Source organism: Loxodonta africana, chromosome 6, assembly GCF_030014295.1.
Source record: "Loxodonta africana isolate mLoxAfr1 chromosome 6, mLoxAfr1.hap2, whole genome shotgun sequence".
Classification (NCBI taxonomy): Eukaryota; Metazoa; Chordata; class Mammalia; order Proboscidea; family Elephantidae; genus Loxodonta; species Loxodonta africana.
Window position 1 is genome coordinate 111,388,466 of NC_087347.1, and position 14,124 is coordinate 111,402,589.

General features: G+C 38.8%; 1 protein-coding gene across 1 annotated transcript in view; it reads right to left on the reverse strand.

The window, feature by feature from the left end:
• Positions 1-6,948: 6,948 nt before the first annotated feature.
• The window catches only part of HNMT (histamine N-methyltransferase), a 55,988-nt gene continuing 48,812 nt past the window's right edge, over positions 6,949-14,124 (reverse strand). Inside the window, exon 7 of the mRNA XM_064287260.1 lies at positions 6,949-8,945. Within this exon, the coding sequence (XP_064143330.1) occupies positions 8,590-8,945 (356 nt within the window). The 3' untranslated portion in view covers positions 6,949-8,589. The remainder of the gene's footprint in view (positions 8,946-14,124) is intronic.

Consider the following 14,124-nt stretch of genomic DNA (forward strand, 5'->3'; position numbering starts at 1 on the left):
TTACTTCATTAAGATTGTCCTTAACATATTCAAGAGGCTACACCACAGTCATACAGGAGTTACCTTTTGAACATAATAAATTGTTGGACCAAAGTTTATGAAGTCAAGCGAGTGGTCTCTTCAAAATGGAGTCACCAGTGAAATCGGTTCCCAGGATACAGAATGAGAATTCGGAAGCTAGGAGGTAATTACTATGCCAAAATTGAAAAGTTAGGAGAGAAAGGACAGAGGCTCAATTAGGGTCAACATTAAAGGCAACAAAGTGAAGTAGTGAAAGAATGTAGTCTCCAGGGTTAATCTGCGTGGGGTGGAATTACGGCTCCACCAGATGTGAGAACATGAAGAAGTCATATAGTCAATTTAGACCTTAGTTTCCTTCTTTGTGAAATTGGCATAAAAATAGTAACTAACTCATAAGCTTGTTATGAGGATTAAATAATATATATAAACACAACATAGTCCCTGACACATAGCTGTTGTTGTTAAGTGCTGCCAGGTTGGTTCAGACTCATAGTGACCCTATGTACAACAGAATGAAAAGTTGCCCAGGCACCTGCCATCCTCATAATTGTTACTATGTTTGAGCGCATTGTTGCAGCCACTGTGTCAATCCATCTCCTTGAAAGTCTTCCTCTTTTTCGCTGACCCTCTCTGCATATAGTTAGCAGTAAATAAATTTTAGTTAATGTAGAGGTTTTTTTTTTTTAATTCTTTGAAGTCTGTTTTATTTAGCAAAGAATTTTCCTCCATGATTAGTAGTTTTTTGGTTTGGAAATCTATACATTACAGAAACCAAGGAAAACAGCTAAGCCTTGGAGTCAGCATTTACTCCACCATTCCTAAGGACACACAGATGGAAAAGCCATGGCTTGCCAACCTTGCCCAACCAAATCTATCCCATGAGGCTTCTCCTGAAGCAAGTAAGCTCTGGCTAATTTCCTTGTCCCATTTTCTGGGTAACTTTTATACAATGAGACAAAACTATAAACTCTTCTTCCAATTAGTTCTGGAAAAAAAAATACTAATAAAAATAATAATGAACCACAAGGACTATTAAGCACCACCTATTAAAAGCTATTGTGGTGCAGATTAAGGCTCTTGGAAAATGTGCAGGACAGCAGCAATATCTTGATAAACAAGCCAAGGATGCAATGTGCTTGTGCTGATAATAAGTAGCATGGAACAGCAGCCTCATCTACAAAAGCCTGGGATTTATGTCCAGTCTGCCTGCCTCGAAAACCAGCGAACTAACTCATGAAACCAATACATCAGTAATGTAGAAAAAAGAACCACAGTATAGAAATGAAATTAGCATAAAATTAGTTACCTGTAGGACATAAATAGAGAGACTGACATTTGCCTGGGCCTTCTGTATCAAATATCTTTGAAGAACTCACCAGGGTTGTACTGTAGTTGATGGCTCTTGTGATTTATTTCAATATTTTCTGCCCTCGGCAGGTTGTTTGCAAAGTCCTTCAAGTATCATTAAGACAAATCAGGAAACACAGCTAATTCTTCAAGGGGAGAAAATGATCATGGGAAGACCCTGCTTATACAGAATATCCACAATGTGTCATTGCGGCCTCTGGAACAGCATACTACAGTATTTATTAATCCATTGCTACTGAGATTAAGGCAATTTGACATGGAACACTAATGAATTTTTGGCACATTTGGAAATTGTGACTGTCGTTGCTCAGGGAGCCTCTTAAATCACCCCCCTTTTACTGCCGTTGCGTTTTCACGGTGTAGATCACATTGAGAAATGGATTGCATGATCCACAGCTCTGCCTACCCTGCATTAGTTGATCCCGTACTGTGGATGTGTATGAATCATATGGGAGCTAGAATGTGGTCGACAGAAAATTTAAACATAAAATTGGTGATACCTGGGACTTGATGGGAATAGAGGGAGAGAAATAAAGGCAAAAGTCAAGGCAACTGGGTGGGAGCAGCCAGATATTTGCAACTAGTTTAAAGGAAAAAAAAAAAAAAAAAACTTATTGGTGAATTCTAGTGTTTACAGTGAGGAATTTTGGTGGTTCAGTGGTAGAATTCTCACCTTTCACTCAGGAGACCTGAGTTCGATTCCCAGCCAATGCACCACAGGCACAGCCACCACCCATTGGTCAGCAGAGGCTTGTTTGTGGCTATGATGGTGAACAGGTTGCAGAAAAGCTAAGACTAAGATGGACTAGGAAGAAAGGCCTGGTGATCTATTTCCAAATACCAGCCCATGAAATCTCTATGGATCACAATGAGTTGATCCACAACCAATCATGTGGATGCTGCCAGAACAGACAGCATTCAGTTCTGTTGTGCACGGGGTCACTTTGAGTTGGGAGCTGATTCAAAAGCAACTAACAACAGCAACAACAGCAGTAAGTGTTTGAAAGAATGCCATTTCATCATTCAAGGAGGTAATTTTTTTATATTACCCTTCAACTCTCTGATTGCTTCTTCTTTCTTTCTGTAATCAGATACCCTTCAGTTTGCAGAGGGATATTTGGGGTAACGGAGATCTAGTTCTATGAATTCTTACTCTAAGATGAGAGGATTACAAATATAATTGGCCCAATATATACACGCACAGTGTTAAGTCAGAAGGTATAGAGCCTAGCTTAGTTCCTGTCACAAACTTACTCTGAGAGCTTGGCTAGGCCATTTAACTTAGCACTATTTCAGTTTTCTCATCTATAAAATAGAGATAATAATAACTAACCTTTCCAACTCATTAAGTAAAAATCAGATGAAATCTTATATGTATTTCTACACAGGACATTTAGGAGGCAAGAGGCAGGTACTCACAAGGATACCTCCAGGTAAGAGTATTTGTTTTCAGGATACATAGATATAGATCAGAAATAGCATGGAGCCATTACATGAAACAGCCAAAGCTCATCTCCTGTTCAAAAAACGTTGTGTCTTATGGCACTGCCATCGTTCCTCTATACAAGTAGGTTCTATTCCTCACCTTCTAACTGCAGCATGCTGGTGACGCCATCCTATGTATGGCCCCCATTGGCCATCCTGGACTTGAATCTACTTCATGACCTGTCACCTCAGCTCCTATAGAAATGGATCCTGGCTGAAAGTAGGGAACATCAGAAAGATGTTTACTGTGTTTTACTGACTATGCAAAGACATTCAACTGTGTGAATCATAACAAATTATGGATAACATTGTGAAGAACGGAAATTCCAGAACACTTAATTGTGCTCTTGTGGAACCGGTACATAGACCAAGAGGCAGTCGTTTGAACAGAACAAGGGGACACTGTGTAGTTCAAAATCAGGAAAGGTGTGAGTCAGGGTTATTTGATCTGTATGCTGAGCAAATAATCCAAGAAGCTGGACTATTGGAGGAAGACTCATTAACAACCTGAGATATGCAGATGACACAACCTTCCTTGCTGAAAATGAAGAAGACTCGAAGCACTTACTGATGAAGATCAAAGACTGCAGCCTTCAGTTTGGATTACACCTCAACATAAAGAAAACAAAAATCCTCACAACTGGACCAAGCAACATCATGAGAAATGAAGAAAATATTGAAGTTGTCAATGATTTCATTTTACTTGGATCCACAATCAATGCCCATGGAAACAGCAGTCAAGAAATCAAATGATGTGTTGCTTTGAGGCAAATTTGCTGCAAAAGACCTCTTTAAATAGTGTTAAAAAGCAAAGATGTCACTTTGAGGTGTAAGGTGCGCCTGAGGTATTTTCTATCTCCTCATATAAGGAAAACGGAAGAAGAATTGATACCTTTGAATTATAGTGTTGGTGAAAAATGTTGAATATACCACGGACTGCCAGAAGAACAAACAAATCTGTCTTGGAAGAGGTACAGCCAAAATGCTCCTTAGAAGTGAGGATGGTGAGACTTTGTCTCATGTACTTTGGGCATATTATCAGTTGGGACCAGTGGGGAAGGACATCATGTGTGGTAAAATAGAGTGTCAGTGAAAGAGAGGAAGACCTTCAACGAGACGGACACGCTGGCCTCAAGGATGGGCTTAAGCATAACAACGATTGTGAGGATGGTGCAGGACTGGGCAGTGTTTCATTCTGCTGTGTACAGGGTCACTATGAGTCAAAACTGACTAGACAGCACCTAACAACAAACTGCTTTTATTTTCTTCCTAGTGTCTGTTGCTATCTGACATATACTTACTTTTTGTCTGTCTTGCCCAGTAGAAATCAGGTCAGTGAGGTCAGGAACTTTATTTTCCTTAATTATAATACAGTAAAACCTGCAAAAGCCAGAACCTCTGTAAAGCAGAAACCTATCAGAGAAGGAAAGCTCAAATACTTTTTACTAAATAGACATCGATAGAAATGTGGTGACTACACCCTGTCAAAGAAGGAAAACCTGCGAGACTGGGAAAAACGAGGCAGTCCTGCCCTGTTCTGGCTCTCACAGGTTTCACTGTAATAATTTGCACATAGCAGGTACTCAGTAATTATTACTTGAATGTGTATTTCATGAGTTAGTGAAACAATGCCCAATTGCCCCTTATGTGTAATTCGAAATTTCTAAGGGAAGAGTTTAATGGATCCATTTCATATTTTTCGAGAGAGACCACTTCAATCAGCTTCAGGCCCACCTATGAGTTGCCGTTCCTGTGTCAGGCGCCCAACTCTTGTCTAAGCGGAAAGGATTGAGGTGGGGCTTTTTACATAGTACAGAGCACAGGCACTTAGAGCACCAGGGGATAAGGAAGGCAGATCTCCTAAGGTGGGGCTTGAGTGGCCCGGCCCTGATGGCACCTTGGGCATCATGAATTACCAGCTCAGCTTTGGTAGAGAGAGGCCATATAGCCTTCGCTAGGAATCTGCAGGTCGGAAATGAAGCTGGCTTTTTTCCGGGCACTAACCCTTTGCCTTAGACATAGCTGTACTTAATCTTAAATTTTTCATATGCTCTGTACTTTACACTTAATTTTTATGGTTACTTAATAATAATCGTAGCTGGTATTTTTGAGTGTTCCCTGCAGTTTCTGAGCACAATTATGTTGCTTAAGTCCTGGAATCTTTGCAACTATCCCTTGACGTAAGTACAATGATTGTCTCCGTTTTGAAGATGAGGAAATGTGAGAATGGAGGGAAAATAAGTTGCCTGAGATCACAGAGGGTAACTGACAGGCTCAGGATTTGAACACAGATAGTCTGGTACTGAGTTCCTGGGTGGTGCTCAGCTGCTAACCAAAAGGTTGGCTGTTTGAGTCTACCCAGAGGTGCCTTAGAAGAAAGGCTGGTAATCTAGTTCCAAAAAAGCAGCTTTTGAAAACCTTAGGAAATGAACACAGTTTTACTCTGACACACACATCGCGTTGCCGTGAGTCGGAATCAGCTTCACAGCACTGTTGACTGGTTGAGTCTGGTACTACACCTCTATCTAACAAGGTTCTTGTATCCATTTATTTGACTACAAGTCTTAGCAAGAAGTCTTTTTCGGGAAATAACATTCTGATGGGGCAAATACATAAAAATATGCTTTTAAAATGGTAGAATATAATGTAATTCTTATTAAGTATACATTTAATATATATTTGTCTGTTCATTTTCACAGACTTAAAATCTAATATTCTCTATGTCCTTTGCTTCTGTTTTTATGAATGTGTACTCAAAATTTCATGTTTATTTACTTATATCTGTCCAGATTGGCAGAGTTTTCAATACTGTGCTCCACTTCATGTTTTCTGTTTGGATTTTGGCAGTGCTTCCTGAAAACAAATGCAAAAATTGTGCTACAAACTCTTCCAAATAAGTTAAGGGTACAAAAGTGCTAAGGGCAAAGGCTGGTTTTCTCAAACTGTGTTTACAGTAAGAAAATAAACACATAAGGTAGAAGACAGATGCTTGAGAAAGAAAGAATTCATTTAGCACTCTTAGCATATGCCATATACAAGAGACCATGTTAAACACTGCGAGATGTACAACATTCCAAATTCATGCTGGCTCAAAAAGTCAATAGGTGACTACCTCAAATCCTTTGTAGTTATTTGTAGCACAGTCAGAAGCCAATAGTTCTGTCTCTCATACCTATATATCTTCCCACCACTAACTGGTAGGTGTTTGCAGGTACTTTCCCTTTACAAAAGGCTTCTCTATTCCCATTACATTAAGTAGAAGCAGGTGAGATTTATTTATCCTTGTCTTTTACACTAGAGATTTCCATCAATGAGAAAACGGCTGTTTTTGTAAGATTACCAATTTATGAATTGCTGTTCATTTCTATTATTAAGTAGCATGTTAGTTCTATTTTTGTTTTGCACATGTGCTTTTTCAAAAGGCCATAATTTGCTCTACAGGGCTTTGTTTTCCATCCTTTTTGTGAAGTTGTTCAAGGTCATCACAGCCCCCTATCCATCCATCATGCGTGCTTCACAGATTCTCGTTGTCAGTAGTACATATCAGTATGATGAATGGTTCAGGGTTCATATTCAGGAATACGATTGGATAACTGTCATTACATTTGTTGGAACTTATAATTCAAAAAACATTGATGAAGTTGTCCAACAAAAGAGACCAGTGCAAGCCAGTTTCACTTAGTATGAGCAACAAAGCTTGGTAATTTGTTAGCATAAATAGGCTCTGTACTCTGGTGCACTCCCTAGGGATCATCTAGGGGATTAGAAAGGGGCATTAAGTCTTTAAGCGATTATACTGCAGCATAAATTTTTTTTTTTTTTTTAATTGGGTGGTAGCCCTGTGATGTGAAAGAGTCAATATTGTACTGTGCTTGTGTTGGAAGCTTCATCAACAGGAGAATCAGGACTCATGATCTATTTGGTAAACACTACACTTTTGTTCTAACAGGTAGTAATAATTATGTATGTATTTAAAAAAATTATTAATTATTAAACAAATTTAAAGAATTATTTACTTCTTTAAAGAGATGTGCTTTCTTATAAAGGAGCCCTGGTGCCTTAGTGGTTAAAAGCTCTCGGCTGCTAATGGAAAGGTCAGCAGTTCCCTATGAGGTAGTTCTACTCTGTCCTATAGGGTCACTATGAGTCAGAATCTACTCAATGGGTTTTTTTTGTACTTTCTTACAAAAGAAGCCCTGGTGTCACAACAGTTCAGTGGCTCCAAGAGAGAAAAGACCTGGCAATCTGCTCCCATAAAGATTACAGCCCAGAAAACAGAAAACCCTATGGGGCAGTTTTACACTGTCACATGGGGTTGCTATGAATCGAAATCACCTTGACCGCACCTAACAACAACAACATTTTCTTATAAAAATATTATTGTTTGCTGCCTTCAAGTTAGCCCCCAACTCATGGTGGCTCCGTATACAATGGATCCAACCAATGTGATCCACAGGGTTTTCACTGGCTGGGTTTTTTTGGAAATAGATTGCCAGGCCTTTCTTCCTAGTCTGTCTTAGTCTGGAGGTGTCACTGAAACCTGTTCAGGATCAGAGCAACACGCAAGCTTCCCCTGACAGATGGGCAATGGCTGCGCATGAGGTGTGTTGGCTGGGAGTTGAAGCTCGGTCTCCTACATGGAAGGCAAGAATTCTGAACCACCACTGCCCTAATCAGAATGATGGATATTTATTACCTTAAAAAAATAAAGAACATCAAATATGTTTTCAATTATCACCTGAAGTTCTACTGCCCAAAGATAATTCTTGGTCTTGAAGTAGAAATAGATAGACAGGCCAACATAATGGACCATGTAGAGTATCAAAATAAAGTTTTTCTAGAAATTAAGTAAATGTTAAAAGGAGTATTTTAAGTCAGTGTATTTTGTTTCAGTAAATAATGTCGATACAATTGGCTATCAATTTGGAAAAAATAAAACTTGTTCTCAATTTCATTCTTTGTACTCATTTTAAATGTTGAGCATATCAGAGATTTCTTTAAAGTGAAACCATAAAATTATTATGATTAAATTTATTGGTATTTTCAAATCTTGGTTTTCTAAGGCCTTTTAAAATATGTTAGGAACTCAGAAATTAAAAAAGGAAAAAACAATATTTGACTGAACAGAATAGAAAAATTTTGGTATATCAAATAAACAAAGCAAGATGAAGTCATAGGTAAACTTAGAAGAGAAAACAAAACGGTAGGCAATGGCCATGCATGAGAAGGGTTAATTCTGTAATATGCTAAAAGTGCTTACTTTTAATGATCAGTAAAAATAAGATGGAAATCAAACAGAATGACATACAAAGACAAATACTTCGTCACAAAAGATGAAAATTAATAAACATACACTTCCTTCCTTAGTATTCAAAGTATCAGTAGGCATACACTTTATTAGTATTCAAGGAGGTTCCAGTACAATCAGCAAATGAAAGGGTTTAATCATCAATAAACCAGTGACAGTTGTCTCATTCTTCCAACTTCCATGGCGATTTAGACTGCATGTGCTGTCTTTACTTGAAGGAGTGATAAGACCAGCAGTATCAAATGCAATTCCATACGGGAGTCCAAGAAATTTCTAGATTTTCACATATATGAGACAATGCTCTACTTACAATGTTACAGGATATATTTGCAATTTTAATATGGAAATAAATGGCTGATCAGCATTCTTCAAAATTCAATTTTTGAATAAACTCTTCTGATTGATACTTATGCCTCAACCACTATGAAACTCAGATTATTGTTAAAAAAAACCTTTCCCTCTTTCTTTACACTGAATTCAGGCTCTTGTAGATCTTTCAAAATTTCTGCTTTGAGAGCAGGGGGTGCCGTTGTGTTAAAGTTGCAGGTTTCTGTCAAAAAATCTAAAAGCAAGTCTCCATTTTCATTGCCATCGATAAAACAGTCAGATATATCCATGGTGGACGGAAGGTCGTAACACTTGTACTTAATCCCCAAGTTGTCCAGCATCTGAGTGAGGTCGGATGACGTGACATACAGGCAGAGGTCATCACTGGGTAAGCGGAAGCCATACTTTTTCCACAGCTTAGCCCAACCGCTGGCTCCTGTGGAATAGAACAAAGTTCATAGTTTCACATATTCTTTCCTTCATTTAGCAGGCAGACAAAACACTGGATGCTTGGAATAGAGCAATGAACAAAACAATACTCCTGTGGAGCTCAACTCAAGGACTTGGGGGAGAGAGAAAAACAAAGAACCAAGTGAATATATCATATATCAGATGGTAATAAGTGCTAATGAAAAACAAATCAGGGTTAAGTGGGATAGGAGTGCCCGGGGTTGTGGATGGGTTGCTGTTTTATATAGGATGGCATTTGAGCTGAGGCCCGAAAGCAAACCATGCAGATAACAAAAAGAAGAGCATGTCAGGCAGGGAGAAGAGCAACTGTAGAGGACTTGAGGCAGGAACATGTGCGCCATGTTTAAGAACTAGCCAGGAAGCCAGTGAGGCTGGAATTGAGTGAGCAACAGGGAGAGTGAAAGGAGATAAGGTGGGTGGGTGATAGGGGAGTGAATGGGGTGCCAGACCATGTGGGGCGAGATAGGAAGCCAATGTAGTGCTGTGCAATAGAACTTGCTGGACTGATGGAAACGTTCTATATCTGTGTTGTCCAATATAATAGCCACTAGTCATTTGGCCATGGAGCAAATGAAATGTGGCTAGTGTGACTGAGGAACTACATTATTTTATTTCATTTTAATTAATTTAAATTTAAATAGCCACATGTGTCTTTTTATTGGACAACACAGCATTAGAGTGACATAACCTGACGTATTTTATTAGGGTCTCTTTGGCCGCACAGATGAGAATAGACTATACAGGATAAGGGCAGAAACAGGAAGAACAGTGAGCAGGCTACTTGAATAATCTGGGTGATATATGACAGTAATTTGGATCAGTGAGCTTGGTACTGAGAAGTGTTTGGACTTTTTACATATTATGGTCCTATATCCAATGGAATTTGCCAATAACTTGGATGTAGGGCATGAGAGAAAGAAAACAGTTAGCAATGACGCCAAGGATTTTTCTTCAGTGCCTGGAAAGAAAGAATGGCCATTAGCAAAGATGAGAAGAATGGGGGCTGAACAGTTTTGAAGGGATCATCAGGCATCTGGTCTTTGAAATGTACATTTGTGATTCCCATTGGACATTCAAATGGTAATGCAATATAAACAGTTGTCTATATTAGTCTGGAGTTCAAAGGAGAGGAGCTAAGTGAAAACTGAAATGGAAAGAAAGAGCATAGCAAATACAATGACCATTGACTCAAGACAATAAGTGTGGAGGAGGTAAACCCTCATGCCTATACACCGCTTACAAAATGCTGCCTTGGACTGCCAATAACTAGGTTGATTCCTAAAAGAGTCTGTCCCCAGCTTTACCTGACACTGAAGATGTTTTAGCAATGACTGTTGTATTTACTTGAAAACTCAGTATAGTTGCTAAGAAACCCAGCATCTGAGGGAGACAGAAAAATGGCTGAACTCTGCTTCTGATACTAGGTGAATGTCTTGCCATTTAGTCTCTCAGAATCTGTTTTCTCATCTGTAGAATGGGAATAAGGAGCCCTGGTGGCGCAATGGTTAAGCACACGGCTGCTAGCTGAAAGGTTGGAGGTTGAACCTATCCAGAGGCTCCCTTAAAGATCACAGCCTAGAAAACCCTACAGGGTAGTTCTACTCTGTCATGAAAAGTTGCTATGAGATGAAATCGACTAGACAGCATCTAATAACAATAATAACAACATGGGAATAACCATACTTACCCCAAATGCAACTGCAGACATTAAGTAAGATAATTCAAGTGCATCATTGCACAATGCTAAGCACGTGGCAGATGCATAATAAGTGTTTACAAAATAAATTAACATATGGAATTCATTTGCTAATATATTTCCATTGGTTGTAATCTGGAGACTGTAAAAGCAAACCTGCTGTTCAGAAATCTATAATAATAACAAATCAAAACAAATGAACATCTACTTATGGACCTTCTAAAGCATGGGTGTAACCCTGGGCTGTTACATACAGTCAGTACAGTGTAACCATTAAGAATATGGTCTCTAAAGCCAGACTGCCTCCTGAGTGTAAAGCCTGGCTTTCCCTGTTACTAGATTTATGAACATGGGCCCCAGTTTTAAACAGAATTGAGAGTAGAATCTACTCATTGCCTTGCTGCAAGGATTAACAGGCACATAACAAACACTGTTTAAGTGTAAGGAAATTAAGCTGGACTTGGGCAAAGTGATACAAGAGTGAGCCTATATTTTCTACGTGCTTCCAGGATTAATAGTGAAGACTTCAAGGCTTGAGCTTTTTTGGTTCCCAAACCTCTTTTGTGATCTAATGAAAGTGTTTGACTCGCCCAGAAAAGTACACATGTAATACATACCCACACAGTTTTGTGCACAGTTAAAGGAGGCTCAAAGAACCCTGACCCCTATCTATGGATAAAGTCCCCTGATTTAACTTAACACAAGAACCTGCCCAGGCAGCAGCTGGCAAATAATAAATAGCCTGAACAATGAATGTTCTAAGATTTCAGAAGGTGGATGATAACTGCAGGCTATGCTCCAGGAGAAGGTGGAACTGGACTGAAAAAGGAAAAAATAAAACCTCAGTTCAATGAAAAAAACGAAGCTCCTGAGCATATATTTAAAAAAAATCTTTTATTCCAGACAAGCGATTGTCTTCCCAGATAAGTTCTATAAACAAGACTCTACAAGAAAATAAACATTTCAGTGGTTGAGGAGAGGCTGTTTTATTATTTTTTTAACCTGGCAGAGAACAAAGAACCAAACACTAATTGCAAAAGATTTGCTGGTGTTAGTGTTCTGTGACTAGGTGTCATTTCTTAGCTAAGCAATTCTATCCCCTCTGACTGATGCATTATCATAATGGCTCTCAGTGGGCACAACATATGGTGTGACTTTTGTTTTCAACCTGCTATACACAAGATTCTTGTTTTCCCACTGAATTAAAAATAACACACCATTATTTGCCTCCTTTCTTAGTCAGGTAAGGGGAGGGAAGGACAGAAAACGTCAGTAATTTCCTTCTGACTAATCTCCCTTAACTGAGGGATTGCAATTTAATAAACAACTCTTCCGGCTAATGCCTGGCTGCTACATTTGTAGAAAAATACGCTGCCAACATCGTTTTAGTGTGGGATACTTCTCATTAAAAACAAAACAAAAAACTCCATCTCTATTGTTCTCTCTTTTTTTATTCTCAAATCAAATCTCTCTTACATTCAAAATCAGGAATTTCTCTGCTAATTATCATTAAATGAGTATTTACTGGGCTGGACTAGTTCTGTAATGGATACTTAGGCACACAGAGAAAAGGCTCTTTGCTTTCAAGGGATGTGTATTCTAACAGGCTGACCAGGAAGAGTTGTCATTTAATTCTGATTTTAATTTCCCTTTCTTTTTCTAACAAATTTTACTTGCTCATCCTGCATCGTTTTTTGACTGGCTATTTCTATGTGCAGTGGTGTGTGTCTGTGCATGTGTTTGTGTCTGAGATAGGGACACAGAGAGAGAGAGAGGCAGAATACGTGTGCCTTCATTATCAAGCTCTTTCTTCCTCTTTATTAAACCCATTTGCAAATCTCTAAAACTTTCTGTATTCTCTGATTTCATGTTTATCATGTAGCCATGGTCTCTTTTTGGATGGATTTTAAGAACTAGTTGTAGTTCTGATTTTATAAATAAACAATTCGTTTCAAATAAAACACATTTACTGAGTGTCTTTACAAAGATTTGCCAAGAGAGATAAAAGGCAGAGTTCCCTCCATCAAGCAACTCTGCTTAAACTCCCTGGATACCTCTGATAAGAAACTGAGCACATTGCTGCAAGTGTTCATTTATAAGTCTGAATCCTCAAGGAGCCTTTCAAAGGCAGGGGAAAAGTTAATATTCACTTTTGCAACTTTCAGAGCCTAGCAGTAATGGGCGAATGAACCAAATCTATGTAAGGGCTACTCTATGCAGCCAGCATCGGTCTGGGAGTACAGGCTATGTTTTAAATATGGCTGAATATAGATGATACTGTGGCCAAATTAGGTACTGGCATAATTACATCTAGAAGCTGACTCCATATGTCATTATCTTATAATCTAATAAATTTCAGAAATGAGTGCACATATGATGTTCAAATAACTGAGCAATTCACTCCATTCCAAGAGATAACTTGTCGCTTTGGTAATAGGTCAGTATCTGACTGAGACGGGCAGGCAAGAGCTACACGGCATATTTAAGATGGTCCTTTGGGGCAAGATGTTGAACCAGACATACTGCTGGACTCTACCTAGGTGAGATGTTGGCTAGTTGACTGCTCTTAGAAATTCAATTTCATGAATAAAACAGTTGCCATCAAGTTGAATCTGATTCACGGCGAACCCCTGTAGTCAGGGTAGAACTGGACTCCATAAGGTTTTCAATGGCTGATCTTTCTGGAAGTAGATCTTCAGACCTTCCTTCTGAGGAGCCTATAGATGGACTCACCCTTTCGGTTAGCAGCCAAGCACTTAACCATTTGCGCCACCCAGGAACTCTAATTTCATGAATAGTTCTAGGCTATTCTGAATACGCCTGCAATGAGCACTCAGCTAGAGAAGAAAATATTATCCTGAACAAAGGAAATACACAAAGAAGCTTCTTCACTTTTAGGTAATTATAAAGCGAATTCCTTGTAGAAGGTGACTGCAAGAAACAATAAAAACAGAGCATAGTATGAGCCATTTTGGTGTAGATGTTCCAAGTTTGGGGGCAATATTCAATTTAAGAAATATTTCAGTTTGGCATTTGGGCTGAAGAGGCAAGCTAGGGCAATGCTTCTTAAATAGAGGTGAGAATGGAAGTGGATGGAACACCTCAGAATGACCTGGGGAGCTTTCTCAAGCTCATTTGCTATGCACAGATTAGTCTGACAAACAGGGATTTGAAGCTACCCCATCAAATGACAAAAACAATTAATAAAAATGTGGATCATTCCTATACATGTTGATTGACCTTGATATGAAAAAAAAAAACTCTGAAGATTTCTTGTGATTAAATATGTTTCTAGAGTTGAAACCTAAGTTTGACCTATTTTTTCTAAAAGTTGCTCATATATTTGTATTGGCTTCATTAATGCAACAAAGCAATTATTGCTATTTTTTAAAAAGGACACTGCAGCCACTTGCATACACTGAGGGGCCAACAGGATTAATCTCAGGAA